Genomic DNA, 17,232 nt, shown 5'->3' with positions numbered 1-17,232 from the left:
GAGCCTGGTAGCCACCTCGCTATCTGAGTGGAATGTGTTTCAATCAGCATATCTTGTCACCAGTCTTCCCCAGCCTTGTCTATGTTGCCTTCATGATTTCCTTTTAAAAAGTTTCTTATATTAAAAAGTAGATATCAATTATCAACAATGACAAGCCAGCCAGAGCCTGCCACTCTCCCTATCCCTCTCATGCACATTCAGACGCGTTCACAATTAAATGGAGTAGCATAATGTTCAAGTTAGATCTGCTGCAAGAGAACCCTAAAAGTATCATCCTTATGTAACATGCTGTTCTAATGTTGACATTGTAAACATTTTCTAGGGAGGGTGAACATTTTTTTGCAGTAAAGCTAACCACAACGTCGTCTATCACAGGAAAAAAAGAGCAAGCAGCCTATGATAAACTAATTAAATGCCTTGCGGGCTGGTTTAAAGTGTGGCGGGCCATAGTTTGCCAACGAGCTAGAGGGAATCGGATAACTCCGCAATCTCCTCCAGCCTCGTCTTTGTTGCCTTTGTGATTTCCTTTTAAAAGTTTCTTATTAAAAAGTAGCTATCAATTATAAACAATGACAAGCCAGCCAGAACCTGCCACCCTCTCACTCCCTCTCATGCGCGCTCAGACGCGTTCCCAATTAAATGGAGTAGCATAACGTTCAAGTTAGATCTTAATGGAGATTGAGAGAGAACCCGGAAAGTATCATTCTTATGTAGCATGCTGTTGGTGCATATTGACATTGTAAACATTATCTAAGAAGATTAAAAATCAGTTCACAGTAAAGATATTTACTGGCTAAAAGTTGGTTCCCCCTCTGTCTCTTGGTGCCCCCTCTCTCTTGGTGCCCTATGCATAATGCGTAATGCGCGTGGTGGTAGCAGCAGCACTGGTACTTGTGAAGGCTCACATTTCTATACCATAATTCTAATGATTTCACCGTATTTAGATGTAAAATGTAATATAACGTTGCCACCTAGCGTTCAGAGGCATCAACATCAAGGTGTGAGGTGAAATCTTTGTCATCGAAAATTGTAGAACAATTATGACAAGTATGAATTTATTTGTCAAATCAAAATCAATTTGTAATTATGTAGGCCTACAGGTTTAATCGTTATTGTTTGGTTTTCTCGGTTCTTGTTCATATGGAGTAAATAAAACAAATGACTTTGCTTTCTAGTTTTTGCTTGATTTAGTTGTTAACGTTTGAGGGGGGTATTTGCATAAGGACTTAGAATGGGTTTGGGGAAAGGGGGGTCGCCAGACCTCGCCATACTTTTTTGTGGGGTCGCCAGACAAAAAGTTTAAGAACCACTGCTCTAAGGAATATAACATGATGACAAACTTTATAATACATGTAAATAAGTCAGGGTATTCAGGTTTGAACTGCATTTTCAGAGACCATTTAACGTTGGCTAGTAACTTAAACGTATACTCCATAGCTAGCTAACGGAAGTTAGCCCATTTAATTGTTTTTCTTAGTAACATGATGCTAATCGCGATATATATGATAACAAATCTAAAGCATATTTAATCTTTAAATTTAGACATGCAGAAATAGCAGTATTAACAGCGGTATGTGGGAGTTTCCCTACCAGTTTAGCTGCTCTGAACTCTCCTGCATATTTCAGTTAGCAGCTAAAGTGACATTTCCTGCTTGTTCTGTCGTGAACTCAGGGTTGCCAACTTTGGGCGTTTGGCTGGAGTGAGATTTTGTGAAGCCATAGTGCGTGTGCGTTACATTTTTCCCTAAACCTAATTATGACCGCCGCGCAGAGAAGCGGCGGTCATATAGGTTTAGTCAGATTTTTTTTAATTTTTTTTTTTTTTATTTTTCGCATGCCCAAATTTCCGTCAATGATTCGGGACACTGAAAGACCGGGGTACACGAAACTTGGTGGGAATGTAACCCCACATGGATAGCATGGAACCATCGATTTTAGTTTTGATCTGTAGCCCCCCCGCTGGACTGGACCGGACCCCCCGAAAGGCGGGTAGGGCAGACACAGTTTTCTGTGAATATCTCGAAAACCGTAGGGTTTAGGAGGACCATTTTTTTTTTGTATGTTGATCTCAAGGGGCCATGTCAACCCATTCCATAACCACTCATTTCATGTATAGCGCCACCTAGTTAAACACAAAAAAGTAAACATGAGGTGTTGTAATTGAAGGTATCATAGTCATAGTCAAAACTGCACGAAATTGGAAGTGTAGGATCATTATGACACCATCTGTATGCAAGCCAAGTTTTGTGGAATTCCGTTCATGGGGGGCCACACAATAAATTAATTTATGTTACTATACACCAACTGGCCTGTAGGTGGCCGGAGACAGTTTTCTGTGAATATCTCGAGAACCGTAGGGCCTAGGAGGTCCACCTTTTTTATGTATGTTGGTCTTAAGGGGGCATGTCAACCCATCCCATTACCACTTATTTCATGTATAGCGCCACCTAGTTAAAAATTAAAAAGCAAAAAATTAGGTGTTTTCATCACAATATCTCTAGCTGACAAGGTCAAAACTGCACGAAATGAAAAGTGTAGGATCATTATGACACCCTCCGAATGCATGCCAAGTTTTCTGTACTTTCGTTCATGGGGGGCCTTACAATAAAATAATTTATGTGTACATTTAGTGACGTACACCAACAAGGATTCCCGGGACACTGAAAGACCGGGGTAAACAAAACTTGGTGGGCATGTACCCCCACATGGATAGCATGGAACCATCGTTTTTCGTTTTGATCTGTAGCCCCCCCGCTGGACTGGACCCCCCGAAAGGAGGGTAGGGCAGACACAGTTCTCTGTGAATATCTTGAGAACTGTAGGGCCTAGGATGACCATTTTTTCCGTATGTTTGCCTCCAGGGGTCATGTTAACCCATTTCATGTGCACACGTGTGCACAAACAGATACACACACACACACACACACATACATTCACAGTAATCATACGTATGACACATACTCACACAGTAGACATATGTACGCTTGCATGCACAGGCACATACGCAGGCACACACACAAGCACGCACACACACACACTCACACACACACATAACATAAACATAACACAAACAATCAAGAATTTCTCAGAATTATGAACAGGCAAGATGGAGGTGGGGTTGTATAAAATGAATTTTACATGTGAAATCTATGAACTAATCATGTTTTGGTACTTGTTGTCTAGCAGATACCAGTGAGAATTGAGTGTGGATAATGCAATTTAGTGAGACAGTTACAATCATATAGGCCTTTCAGCGTGATTTCTTTTTGTGGAGAAAATGTGCTGGACTGCTATGTACAGTATAATCCCTGATTTATGTTTTTTTATTTAAAAAAAAACCTAATAGAATGGAAAAGTTTCTTCAAAATGTACAATTAAATTATTCATTGCACTTGAAAACAAGACCAGTGTTTTAACCCTGTGGCATGGAAGGATTATGAGCCACTGGGCCCCTGGGCACAGACATGAAAAGGGCCCCCCTGCCCACCTGAAAAAGGTAGTAGCTCAGTAGAAAAAAATGAAAAATAACCCCTTAAATGATGACTTCTGGCTAGTTTTGTGGAAAGAAATGGACAGATTGAGACGTATGAATGTGTGTATGAGTGTACATATGTATCAGGGATGGAAATAGCCTAAAATATTTTTCCACCTACCATTGTGGCTGGTGGATTCCAAAGTCTACCAGCCACTAGAGATGAAAATTTGATGAAAAATCATGACCAAAATGACCACGGTTATTGGTATTATTGCAATATGATTAAAATATGCTGACTTTTTTTCTAAACCTACCATCAATGTTGGACAGAACTCATTGGCCTGCCCTTCATGCCCAGTAGCAACAAATCTAAAGGTCAACAGAACAGCTATAGTGTCATAAAAGTGGTGTGGCTCCTTTAAGACCCAATCCACTGGTGTGAGTTCTGGAGCCATCCAACTTTATCTAACTCTATACTATCCTACATCATCTGATTTTAATATTATGTCTAGGCTATATTTTAACATTTATTTTCTATTTGGCCTGTTATGAAATTATGCATTGACCAATATAAACACATTTTTTTAAGACACTTAAATACATGCATGCTTAGCATTTTGTGAAAACAAATCATTATGGCTACATCGACAAACTCTTAGCCATGAGCTGTATATCCTCTGATTTTAATATTTACACATATGTAGGTATTTAAGCACAGCTCAGTTTTAAGACACTTAAAGCCCAAAATTGGAGACCATATAGAAATTTGCTACCATTTCAAAACCGGATTACTCTGGAACGGCTTATTGTACAGGGGATTGCATTACACCTTTGTGTTCGGTAAGGTCTGCTGTTTATTCTGGTTTACGGTTTGTCATGTGTGGAACGAAACGTTTGTGAAATATTCCTCCTATATGAATTGAAATGAGCGCAGAGCTATAGTAGCCTAATATGATTATTTCTTGAAAGTTAATTTTTTCGCGAACCGTTTATCGCAGCATAAGTCAGCGAATCAACAATCAGAGAAAACTGCGCTGAGAACGTTGTAGGCGGATATTAGACCTACCTGCTGTTGGTCTAGACATATGTATGCCTTAAACTCGTATCCTGTCATTTAGAAACAATGCTGTGGTCTAGATTAGTCATCAACAAAAATGAACGGATTGCAAAAAAAAAGAATGGATTTGGCTTGAGTGTGTGTGAGAGCGTGAGATTGGCGCTGAAAGCGTGAGTGTCACGCCAGATGCGTGAGAGTTGGCAACCCTGTGAACTCCAGGCGGAAAATACTATGCTTTGAGGAAAACAACCATTTTATCGTTAGTTCCCTCTTCAGTGAGCGATACTAGCTCGTTCTTGTAACAGAGATGGTTGTTTATTGTCCCTAGGTTTACAGAAACACCTATTCATATTAGTATGGAAATCAAGTTAAATGCTGCCTACCACTGCTTGTCTATTACATGGTCCAGAATGCCTTGCATTACAACAAAACAACACAATACATAATTTCCCGTAAACATATGAATTTGCATACTTTTTTTAACATTACATTTCTCTCCCATCATGACATTTGACAATAATTAAAATTTACACCATGAATGGGAAAATAACTGTGTCAGCTATGTTCTCCTTGCAACTTCAGTTTGTAAGTCCATAAACACCCATGGCAGAGCAATTGATGAGCAGGGCCGGAGTGGGTAATTGGGAGAATTCCCGGTGGGCCGCTCCACTTTTGGGCCGGTCGAGGGAAAAATATTGGCATTTGTCACGTTAATCTATCTTCTCTTAAAGTTGGCTACACACGTTCGCATTCTATGCCTAACACCGCAGCCTCTGCATGGGTTGTTCTCCCCTCCCAAGAAGAGTTAATTGGTTGGGTCCATATACTGTAGCCCGTCTTTCCTAAAAAGTTTTCTCAGATACCAGCCGGGCCGGCCCTACTGTAGTGATAAGCGTCAGGGAGGATGGATGGTAGAACGATGCCATGAGGGACTGAAAAGGCCAGGTAAAAAAGACGAAAAGTATTGGAGGGAAATGCTGCCAAATGTGCCATGCTTCCAATTTTTTTTGAAGAGGACAGACATAAGTGGCAACTGGTAAAGAGATAGCCATGATTATAACGGCGTAATTGGGCTAATAACCTACTGGACGTTATAGCGTTGTCAACCAATTCGCAAGTAACATATTAAATTAATTAAAATATTAGCATTTTGGTATCATCCAATATGGCTATTCATAGACTTTGCAAATATTATGCAAATATTGATAACAAAACTCAAGCTTGATCTGTGTATGCAGTAGCCTATAGGCCTAAAAACAAAAGTAGCCTGAGCAGCAGATCAGCCAGTCCCCCGCTGAAAATGATGAGCCCGAAATTAACTATGACTATAGGGACAAGTAGAAAGGATAATAGAGTTAACCATATGAATTAAAGTTATTTTATGGAAGAAAGAACAGTAGGCCATGACAGCAGTATGCTACATGATCAACCTATATGGCTTGTTTGCTCAGAAGTGGGTGTAGTAAAGGAGCAAATCACCAAACAACAACATGATAGCTGACCCATGCAGAAAAAAACATGTAAACAATACAGTAGTTCAATATGCCTCTTAGTGGAATTGTGGGATACATTTCAAATACTTTATTTTTTCCTTCCTGTTTTTGTTAACTTATCAACCTATCCTTGTGGAATAGTGGAATATTAGCCTATAATAAAAACTATAGGATATTAAGAGCTGAAATGTTGCCTTATTTATCCAATTTCCACCACCACTAAAAAAGTGGGCCGGTCTTGGGCCTGAAACTCCCGGGCTGAAAAGTGGCCCCACTCCGGCCCTGTTGATGAGTGTAGACAGACTCTGTGGCATTGTGACAGAATTACAGCAGCAAAGGTGAAGATGATGAGGATACCAAATAGCTGGGGGGGGGGGGTGTTGCCAAATGATATGACATTTTGAAATGTTTTTCTTTTTTTATCTTGTGCATCCTCACATTGGAGCCTCGAGTTAATGTACAACGTTTTGTTTCAATACGTGACAGCGTTCTTGAGATAATACCTAACTTCCTGTTTCGCGGCTACGCCGTTGATTTCGGCAAACACTTCCGAAAATCAAAAATCCTTCTAGTAACTTTTGTGAGGCTTGGTCCAAGGATCATGTACGCCAAGTTTTGTGAAGTTTGGACCAAATTTGTGACCTGTGAAAATTTTATTTCGCTTTCTGTTCAATCCAATATGGCGGACGACCGATGTGGATCCGTGATGTCATCTCCGCGAGCAACTTACACGGGTTGGAACGGTGTTCCTGTCTGTCTCAAAGGGCCTAGGCGCAGGAGCTGGCCAAAAATTAGGGAGACGGGAATAAGAAAACTTTAGAAGAACAATACTGCTTTCAGCAAAATAAAGTTTAACATGTCCATGTATCATGATACCCAGTACCTAGTTTTGTATTGACTTTTGTGTAATCTTTTTAAACTTTATCATTTTTTGCATAAGACATTTCATGCCCTGTATTTCTCAATTCATTATTTCTGGGCTATCATGTTTACACCAAGATAATAAATGATATCACAAAATTAACCTTTCCTTTAATATATTCCAAGCTCTCAATGTATTTTTGTTATACCAGTAGATGTTTACCCTTTTACATAATGTAAAAGCAGTCCTATACAAATATGTGTTTTATTATAACACCCACTTTTTTTATTCCACAGGTGATTGTGATATGGCTGTGTGTGGAGGAGTAAGCTGTATCATAGAACCAAGAGTTTTTTTGTCTCTCAGCAAAGCCAAGATGATCTCACCTGATGGCACTAGCAAGCCTTTTTCCAGCAGAGCAGATGGCTATGGCAGGGGGGAAGGTTGTGGAATTGTTCTTCTGAAGCCTTTCAAAAAGGTACACTTATAACCATTTTGTGTGCGCACGCATGCGTGTGTGTGTGTGTGTCAACTTGATAGAAATGTGATGTAAATGGAAACATCTATATCCTGTACCAAACCTACCTAACATGATAAATATACTGTATACTTTACAACCCATAACTGGTTTACAACTTCTTTTTAATACAGGCCCTTCAGGACTCTGATCATATCTGGGGTATTATCAGCAAAACTGCAGTCAATCAGGATGGTCACACTGCTTCTCCGATGACCAAGCCATCCATGATTCAGCAGAAGGAGCTTCTGAGTAAAATCTACTCTACAGAGAGTGACCTGACCAGTGTCCAGTACATAGAGGCTCATGGGACTGGAACACCAGTAGGTGACCCCATAGAGGCAGGTAGCATCTCAAAGGTCATTGCCAAAGCCAGACCACCAGGGTCAGAGACTCTCATTATAGGTTCTGTTAAAGGTAACATTGGACACACTGAATCAGCTGCAGGTGTAGCAGGACTGATAAAGGTTCTACTAATGATGAAACATGAGACAATTGTGCCCTCAGTTTTCTACTCAGATGACAGTGCTAGTATAGATGCAAATGCTCTCAATGTCAGAATACCCACTAAGGTAGAGAACTGGCCAAGCTCTTACCCAGCTGGAAGGGTGGCAGGAATAAATAACTTTGGTTTTGGTGGCACAAATGCCCATACAGTTATCAAGCAGTACAAAAACTCACAAGTTGCAGTAGATGAAGATAGGACATTTCAGAGTCAGCAGTATTTTGTGCTCTCTGCAGCTTCTGAAATTTCACTTACAATGATGATCGCGGATATGATTGATGAGATCGAAAAGGAAAGTACTGAGAGCTTTCAAAATCTTGCATATACATCGGCATGCAGGAGAAGTCATTCAAAACACAAATATAGGAAAGCTTTTCTTGCATCATCATTGGCAAATCTGAAAGAGCAGTTCCTGTCTGTTCTGACCAAACATATGAAGCCATCCAAGCTAGATGCCACTTTGGTGTTTGTGTTCTGTGGTAATGGTGTTACCTACAGAGGCATGTGCAAACAGCTTATCAAGCAAGAGCCTATTTTTAGACAAAAAGTAAAAGAAATAGAGACTCTTTTACAAAGCTACAGAGATATTACCATTGTCGACAAGCTGGAAAATGATACTGATGAAGGCAATGATTTCTCAAGACCAGACATGGTTCAGCCACTCCTCTTTGCAATTCAGGTTGCCATTTTCTGTCTTTTCCAACACTGGGGTGTAAAACCAGATGCTGTTCTTGGGCATTCTGTAGGAGAGGTTGCAGCAGCTCATTGTTCTGGTTTGTTGTCTCTTGAGGATGCTGTCAAGGTCATCCATTACCGTAGTGCACTGCAGAACAAGGTCACTAGCGGGAAGATGCTGGTTGTTGGGAATATGGGTGTCTCAGAGGTCTTAAAACTCTTACCTCCATACTCAGGGAGGGTTTGTTTGGCTGCTTTCAATAGCCCGCAGTCTTGTACACTGTCAGGCAATGGAGATGCTATAGACAAACTACAACAGACCCTGGGCAGTTTGGAAGGTAGTGATGCCCTTTTTCTTCGTGCCTTGGATGTTTCTACTGCATATCACAGTCATCATATGAACCAAATACTTTCAGAGGTGGAAGACACCATACATCTTCTACAACAAAGAGATAGAAAGACAGAGTTGTACTCAACTGTTTCAGGTGCTGCTGTTTCAGATGGTGATTTTTGCACTGGTAAATACTGGGCTCGGAACATACGTGAGCCTGTATTATTTGAATCAGCGGTGAGGGCAGCAGCTAAAGGCAAGAAGAATGTGGTCTTTGTGGAGATAGGACCCAAGCGAGCTTTGCAGAGGAACATCATCGAGACGCTGGGTACTGATGTCACAGTGTTGTCTTCTGTCCAACCAGTCCGAGATCATGAGACAATGCTACAGGCAGTAGGAAACTTGTTTGAGAGAGGGTTTGATGTAGACTGGAACACATTTTACAGAGGATGTGAGACCCCACCAACAAATCTGCCAAGGTATCACTTTGATGTGGTTAAAAAACCTATTACTTTGGAGGCCAAAGCAAGTGGCAGTACAAGTAATCATCCAGTTCTCATCAAGACAGCAAAACATGGTGCAGACTTTTGCTGTGATCTGTCTTCAGACTCAGTGTCTTATCTACAAGACCATAAACATAATGGGTTGGCCATTATCCCTGGTTCATTTTATGTTGACCTCGGCTTATCATCTTTCATGGCAAGTGCAAAACCCAGGGTACCGTTGAATACTCTGGAGCTCAGTATCAGGTTTCAGAGCCCCTATTTGGTCAACAAGAACCCATCAGAGATGAAAGTAAAACTTGAACCATGTGAAGATGGCACCAAGTTTAAAGTTTATTCTGACACAGCAACCTTTGCAACTGGAGATATATCATGCAGAAAAGGCAGGGTGGCTGGAGAGCCCTACATATCTCTAGAACACATCTATGAAAGATGTACACTTGTGCAGAGCTCTGATGAAGGATATAGGAAACTCCGTCTTGGTGGGTACCAGCATAGCTCTGTTTTCCGAAATGAAGGATACAGCCACTATGGAGAGGAATTGAGAGAAGTCGTCACAGTTGTAACTATCCCTGAACAGCTCCACTCTCAGTTGCATGACTACTGCATTCACCCAGTAGTTTTAGACTATTTTATGCAACTTCTACCTGTTGCAGTTGGTCCTAGATATATAGCAAGACCTGGATTTCCAGGAAGCATTGGCAGTCTGACCATTTTTGAACCTCTGCAAGATGAAATGGTAATTTATATTCGGGCAACAGAGCTTGGAGTTAACCATTTTGAAATATGCGGTTGGTTCACAGACAAACAAGGTAAGGTCTTAGTTGAGATCAAGCAAGTGGTGGTCAAATATCTTGGAAGCCCCTCTGACATTGTTGAGCAATATTTTTACCACAATAACTTTACTGAAATTGTTGAGGAACCAAAATCAGTTGAGGCAAAAATGACCTTGGTGTTTGCGGATGATTTGGGAATTGCCCATTCCCTGCAGTCCCATTTGAGCTGTAAATTTGTATATGTGCCATTTGTTTATGGCACGGAAGTGCTGAACAATGGGTTGCAGGCACTGATGCAGAAGTTGAGTCTCTCAGATAATATGGATGACTTTGAGGACATTTTGTTTATGTGGGATGTCACAAATATTACCACGTACTCAGTGGATGCAGTGGTGGAGAGTGGAGTTACCTGCTGTGAGATTTTTCGTAAAATCATTGTAGACCTGAAAGCAATGAATACCATGAAATCCATTAGGACAGTGACTCATGGATGTGCAGACAGCACAATCGATCACGTCAGTCTTGGATTTGTGCTCTCAGGAATGACGAGAGCATGTGCTGCTGAGGTACCAGATCTCTTGTTTCAGCTAATTGACATCAGCTCAGTCTCATCTGAGAATATCAAAGCTCTGGCTCGGGTCTTAAGATCATATCCCTGCAGCAAATATCCAGAGCTGTGTATAAAAGATGGTCTGGTTTATGCACCAAATATAGTCCACACACACCCTGCAATTAGTATGGACCATCAAGAGGGAAGGGTGCAACGTCTGGAATCACAGAATTTCTGTTTAAAGACTGCTGACCCTTATAAAATTATGCATTTGAAAGCCAGTCTTACTGATGATGAGGTCAATGAGATTCCAGAGGGACATGTGGAGGTCCAGCTCAACAAAATCTGTGTGCATTCCGCAGATTACTTTCCAGTGAGCACATCTGCCCTCAAATTTGGTGAGACAGTGTACTGGAATAAATATACTAAGCAAGACCACACACTTCTAGCTCTTGACTTTAGTGGCACTATCACAGCAGTGGGCCATGGCGTGACCAGACTTAAAGTGGGTGACATCATCACATCCTGTTGTCCTGTGGCAGCTACCTCCAAGGTTGTTTTCTCGGAAAAACTGTGCTACTCAACCAATGAGGTGTCATTTTTGAAGGATATTCCATGTATGTCCTATTTTGCAATTGCATGGAACATATTACATTGTACATTACCTAAAAATGAGGGGGAGGGGAGGCTTGGCATTCTCTCAACTGTTACAGATTCAAGCTTGAGTAAAGTCCTTGTCCAGACTGGTAACAAATCAGGATGGAATTGCACAATAGTTACAGAAATCAATGGTTGTGGTGCTGAGATGAAATTTGATGCCTGTGTTTTGTTACCTCCATTTGATAAATCATTGTTGCAGAGTGCTTTCAGAGCTCCTGGTGTGAGGCACGTTGTGATTCTTTGTGACAGCCAGGCTTTAGTTTTTCTCTCTGAGCGTATTCTTAGAGCTGGTTATGACAGCATTTACATCCACATACTTCACTTGCCTCAAATTCTGGTGAAGGGACAACTCACAGAACATTGTAGTCACATTGAGAATTGGCTTAAGGCTTTACACATTGACAGACATTTATTGAATCTCTCAAGCATTTGCTTTGAAAGTGTGACCCCTGACAGTAATGGCAATCGACATGCACAAGAAGGTGAATCCTATTTCAGCACCAGGACCATATCTGTGGTGAAGCTGAATAAAGAGGGTGATGACAAGTGTAAACTTACCGAGATTCCACTGCTACCAAAAGAGTACAGGCTCTTCAACAAAAACTATGTGTACATTGTAACTGGTGGTCTCACTGGGCTGGGGTTTGAAACAGTGAAGTTCATTGCTGAGAGAGGCGGAGGGTACATTGTCATTCTCTCCAGGAGGAGCCCCAGCTCTGAGATGCAACAGGAGATTGATGCTGTGAAGCAGCAGTGTGGGGCTTCTATTGAAGCTTTGCAGTGTGATGTCTCTGTAACAGAAGAAGTAGAAGAGATTATGGGTATCATTAGACAGAATTTTCCTTTCAGACCTATTAAAGGGGTCTTTCACAGTGCTGTTGTACTTCATGACGGCATCCTTGAATATCTCAACAGGTCTCTTTATGAAAAAGTCATGAAGCCAAAAATGAACGGAGTATTAAATTTGCACCATGCCACCAAACACTGCAACCTAGACTATTTTGTTTGCTATTCCTCAGTTGCTTCTTTCATTGGGAGTCCTTCTCAGTCTAACTATGCTGCAGCCAACTCATTCCTGGACAAATTCTGTCATTACCGAAGGCGTCTTGGGCTTGCTGCACAGTCCATCAACTGGGGTGCCCTAAACCTTGGACTGTTGCTAAATAAAGATCATCTGCAGAAAATCTTAGAGACAAGAGGAATTATGCTCCTGGAGTTGAATGAAATACAGCAAAGCCTTCAGGATTGCCTGTTACTGAACAAACCACAGCAGCTTATTTGTAAGTTTAATTTCAAAAATATTGGAAGTCATTTTTATTCACAAAATGCATCTCTAGGGTTGCGTTTAGCCCCACTGGTGAAGGAGAAACTTAGGAACAGTAAGGGACCAGACCCAGTTTTTGAGCATGCCCATCAGTCCCCAAGTGAATATGTCAGGACTGTTTTGTCCGAGACACTTGATGTTAAACCTGAGGAGATATCTGAGGACACACTCCTCTCAGCTCTAGGCATTGATTCTATGCTGGCCATGACTCTTCAGAATCTATTCTCCAAGGGTAGAGGTGTGACCATTCCACTGGTCAAATTCTTGGACCCAAACAGCACAATGGGCACTTTGGTGACAATTCTGAACCAGCTTGCTGACAAAGCTTAAAGTCTTCTTTATCAAAATGATTATCCTATTTGATACACCATTTAGGAAATATGCAGTGGCAAGTTAAGGCGATCAGTAACAATTGAAATATTTGCAATGCTTTTGGGACACATCATTTATTTGCAGACCCTCCCTCCCTTCAAAGAGTGAATGGGGATGGGGTATCAAATACTGTATATCACTGACATAAGTGAAGTGACACCCATGATATCAATATTGGCAGCATAAGTGTAGTAAAATTGGTTAAAGGAGTGATTTGTAGGATTGTTACCGAACGTTCTGTAGGCCAAAATCAAAACACTGGTGAACGTTCTCAAGACTACCAGACGCAAGCCTCTTCTGGGTTGCCAGCTTTAACGTTTCTCCAACCATGACCCAGCTACGCATTACAGAAACAGTGAAAACAAAAAATACCTCTCTAACCAACGTCTATTTAGCTGAAGTTAGCTGAAGATAGCTAATATGGCCAGCTCTGTGTCAGACTTATTCTTCGTTTGACGAAGACGTCGCCGTCTCAAGAAGCACCTCCGATGTCCACTTAATTTGTTTCTTGTTTTAATTTTGCAAATTTGCCTGCCTCTCGTAGGCGTTCATGACTACAATTGACAGCTGTTGACAGTTGACCTTTGCTAATTTGGCACCCCAAATAGGAGGATGCGCCAGCCCATTATTAATATGCTATTCTAGAATTAATCATTCAACATAAACGAAAATTCCAAGAGATTCCGCCCCGTAACACTTTTTTTTTTCACAGGTTTTACGGGGTTTTACGGGCTATAGTAATATTGTCAAATAAGCCATTACTTCAATTCATTGTGTTTCCTTATTCTCTGACGACATATGGTGATAATTTTTGGAATGGTTACAATTTATTTTCCATTATTTCCTACATACTGGTCCTTTAACTCATTGAATGCCAAGCTGTTTTCAGAAGCTTTGTCCTAGAGTGCCAGCAATCTAGACCGTTAAGGAAAGGATTCATCTGTTGAGATTTTTGGTCAACATTTGTATAATATATTTTACATGTGAAATGTGTAATTATTATAACTTGACAATATGCTTGTAGTGTGTAATTATGTAGTTGCAATATGTGTGTAAATGGTACATAAAAACATTTAGCTAAATTACTTTATTTGTATGCAGATTTTATAATGTTTACAATAAACTTTTGAATATCTTTGCATACTGTGTGGCCAATGTTACTGACTGACTGAATATTTATGACCGCCGCTAGTGAAGCTAGCGAAGCGGTCATATAATGATTGTCAAAGTTTTTATTTTTTATTTTTCCCAGTCATCTCTGAATTTTTGGTCAACGATACCCGGGACACCGAAACACCGGTGCACATGAAATTTGGTGGGTATGTAGCCCCACTAGACTTTTACGGAAGTCTGCCCCCCCGTGCTAGGCACCCCGAACCGCAAAAAAAGCAGTTTTTCCCTAAATAACTACCTGAACTGTGGCACTGAGGATGAAGAATCTTTTATGGTATGTTGGTCTCAAGGGCCCACATCAACCTGGCCCATAATCACTCATTTATAATAATAATCACCCCCCCCCCCCCCCCCGGTAAAAAATGAAAATGCAATATTATTCTGCTTTAATCGCACCTATCTTCAGTTAAGATGTTCAGAACTGCACCAAATTTTATGTGTATGATTGACCTGGCACCCACATACTATCGGTATTAGAACGGCCGATACATAATTACAAATTCAGTAGGATTAAAAGAAAGCCAAATATTCATCATCATCATCATGGCTGCATGGCGATAAGTAGTCGTTTGTCCACTAGATGGCGCATCGTTGCAGTGAGACGTAATTTTGTTGGAAGTTAAAAGTGGGTTGGAAAAACAATGGACGCTTCCTACAAGGACTGTAGTTTACCGGAGAGAACGTCTAATAAGGATAGGACGATGTTCACATGAAATGTAATTCCCATTTCTTCTTGAAGCCGAAATAAATCTGAGGATGTTTATCGGACATGCTTGGTTTTTACTGCAGGTACGTTAATCTTATAATATCAATAAGGACCTAGGTAATGTTACCGTTAGCGTTGGTTGAGTGATGGAGGCCAATTTGATTGATTGCATTTGTAGAAAACTATAAATGCGGTTATACCAAGCAAATTGATAGCAGCACTGTAATTGTATCTTTCGACTGTCATTTGTTGCACGTGCTACAAAAATCATTCTGTGCAATAGAAGATTTACCAACGTTACACCGGTCTGATACAGTTTTGCCTATACATGCGTGAGACTGAGACGCCTGTTTATTTGTTTTAAGTGCGTGCAGGGTGTGAGAGGGGAATCGATGTGCTTTGATTCCAGCTTGGCAGTTGTAGTCTGTGAAATAAAAAAGCACGTGTGTGTGAAGTATCCAAACAATGACACCTTCATTTCATTATGGCTGCTTTAGCAACACACCTTAAGCTACTGTGTAGTGGGTCCCATTTAGAAGTGGCTAATTCATTTGCGCTTTCCTTGACTCATGGAGCTGCGTGAATTTTATTACAACTTTTCGCCACGATATGGCAATTTAAGTCCGCTTGATACTGTAAGGCGTAAGCCATTGGTTTCCAAAGGAGATTTTATCTGTGTCGCCAGCATAGCCTATTGGCATAGCCATAGCCTATAGGCCTACCTTATAAGCCTACCTGTAGCTTAGGGAAGCTAACAGCTTTCTATTAGGATCTAGTTTGTTAGTTACAGTTTTGTCATAACTCCCTGATGCATTTTTGCATTTAGAATAGCCAGAGTGTGGATATCTCAATCGGAAAATTAAACAATATCGGGTGCCTATGGACTAGGCTGGGTGAACCCAGCCTAATCTGCCCACTATTTATTTTTTGATTTCTTAAAAGATTGAGCTTGGTCTGGTGAAAGCTAGACTAGCCATGGACCTCAGTTACACAATGCAAGGGAACATGAATCAGCCTATATTTGCACGAACAATAACGGACAACAGCTCTTCAACTTTGGCCCGTTAAAATGTGTATGAACAGTCTAGCAACGCATTTCATCAAGGCCCATTTGGACATGTCAGTTATTTGCACCACTGGTTAGATGTAAAACAGCATTACGTTTCAGACTACTGTTACTTAATTTGTGCATTGACAATAAAGTATCACATGAACTAAAGATGACTAAAATCTTATGTAGAAGAAGAAACATTCACAAAAAATCCATCCATCCAAAAATGACCTTTGTTTTTGATAGCTGTTGAAAACAGCATGACAGATGTTTTTGTTTATAAATAAATAAATAAATAAATAAAATTATGCTGATACCTTTTGCTTTTCCCAAATACAATGTAGCCTACAGGTGTAAGTGACCTTTCATCATTCCAGTTGCAATTGATGAACTGTGATGAACTGCCCTACTTGTTATTGTTTAGAGATTTTAAAGGTTTTATAACAATGCTACATCTTCTTTGGCTATTCTACAATCTATTCACCTTTTCAGCACCAGTAGGCTACTTTCTGTGCAGCCGCACACACACACTCAGGCATGCCAAACAAGCATACACAAAAGTTTCAAGAGTGGGGGATGGAGTAAAAGATGGAGACAAATTGAAGTGTGATTTATTTTCGCGGAACGGATGTACAGGACTGAGCGGCGGTCATATTTTGTACCGCTATGCGGTACATCTAGTTAATTCTATATTTCATCACTTCTTTACAAGCTACCATTTTAGCATTGCTAAGTAACAAATCGGCCACAAGGGGACAGTGTTTAATGATGTAACTCACATCTCAGCAACTGCATGGTCAGAATAACATTTCTTACTTCCTCAGATTGTACATAAATTGCTGAATGAAATACGCCTGCAACCACCAAATTGTTATATTCTATAACTGCCACTTTTGAACCCGACATTGGCTGTGACTTCTGCTCTGTAGTTGCAACTGCTACAATGCTCTTTGGACTCCGTTAATCACAAATTATATTTACAGTTGTTTATTTCTCTGCCATTTAGTTGGCCACCAAACCTGGTAGGCAGGTTTGTCAGCTATACACACACTGTAACATCAGGAGAGGTTGTTCCTTAAAAATAATGTATGGCAGTATGGAAGCTAGAATGGGCTTAAACAGAAAATTAGGTAACACTTTATAAGGTACACTTTATTTGACAGTATCGACATGAACATATGAACCCTAGCCCTAATCCTAAC

General features: G+C 40.6%; 1 protein-coding gene and 1 long non-coding RNA gene across 3 annotated transcripts in view; one reads left to right on the top strand and one right to left on the bottom strand.

Annotated features, from left to right (window-relative positions):
* The window catches only part of LOC121688888 (phthioceranic/hydroxyphthioceranic acid synthase-like), a 42,730-nt gene extending 29,301 nt beyond the window's left edge, over positions 1-13,429 (top strand). For both annotated transcript variants that reach the window (XM_042068812.1, XM_042068810.1), the window contains exons 6-7: positions 7,184-7,365; positions 7,539-13,429. In XM_042068812.1, coding sequence (XP_041924746.1) covers positions 7,184-7,365; positions 7,539-13,058 — 5,702 coding nt within the window. In that variant the 3' untranslated portion in view covers positions 13,059-13,429. The remainder of the gene's footprint in view (positions 1-7,183; positions 7,366-7,538) is intronic.
* On the bottom strand, positions 6,283-12,051 carry LOC121688892. The gene is made up of 3 exons (XR_006024720.1): positions 11,963-12,051; positions 7,274-7,354; positions 6,283-6,805 (listed from the first exon to the last, which is right to left on the bottom strand). It is a non-coding gene; the product is annotated as an uncharacterized LOC121688892 (long non-coding RNA).
* Positions 13,430-17,232: the final 3,803 nt, after the last annotated feature.

The sequence above is a fragment of the Alosa sapidissima genome, chromosome 17 (assembly GCF_018492685.1).
Source record: "Alosa sapidissima isolate fAloSap1 chromosome 17, fAloSap1.pri, whole genome shotgun sequence".
In the NCBI taxonomy this organism is placed as follows: domain Eukaryota; kingdom Metazoa; phylum Chordata; class Actinopteri; order Clupeiformes; family Clupeidae; genus Alosa; species Alosa sapidissima.
Note: the sequence above shows the minus strand (reverse complement) of the source record. Positions and strands in the feature narration are given on the sequence as shown.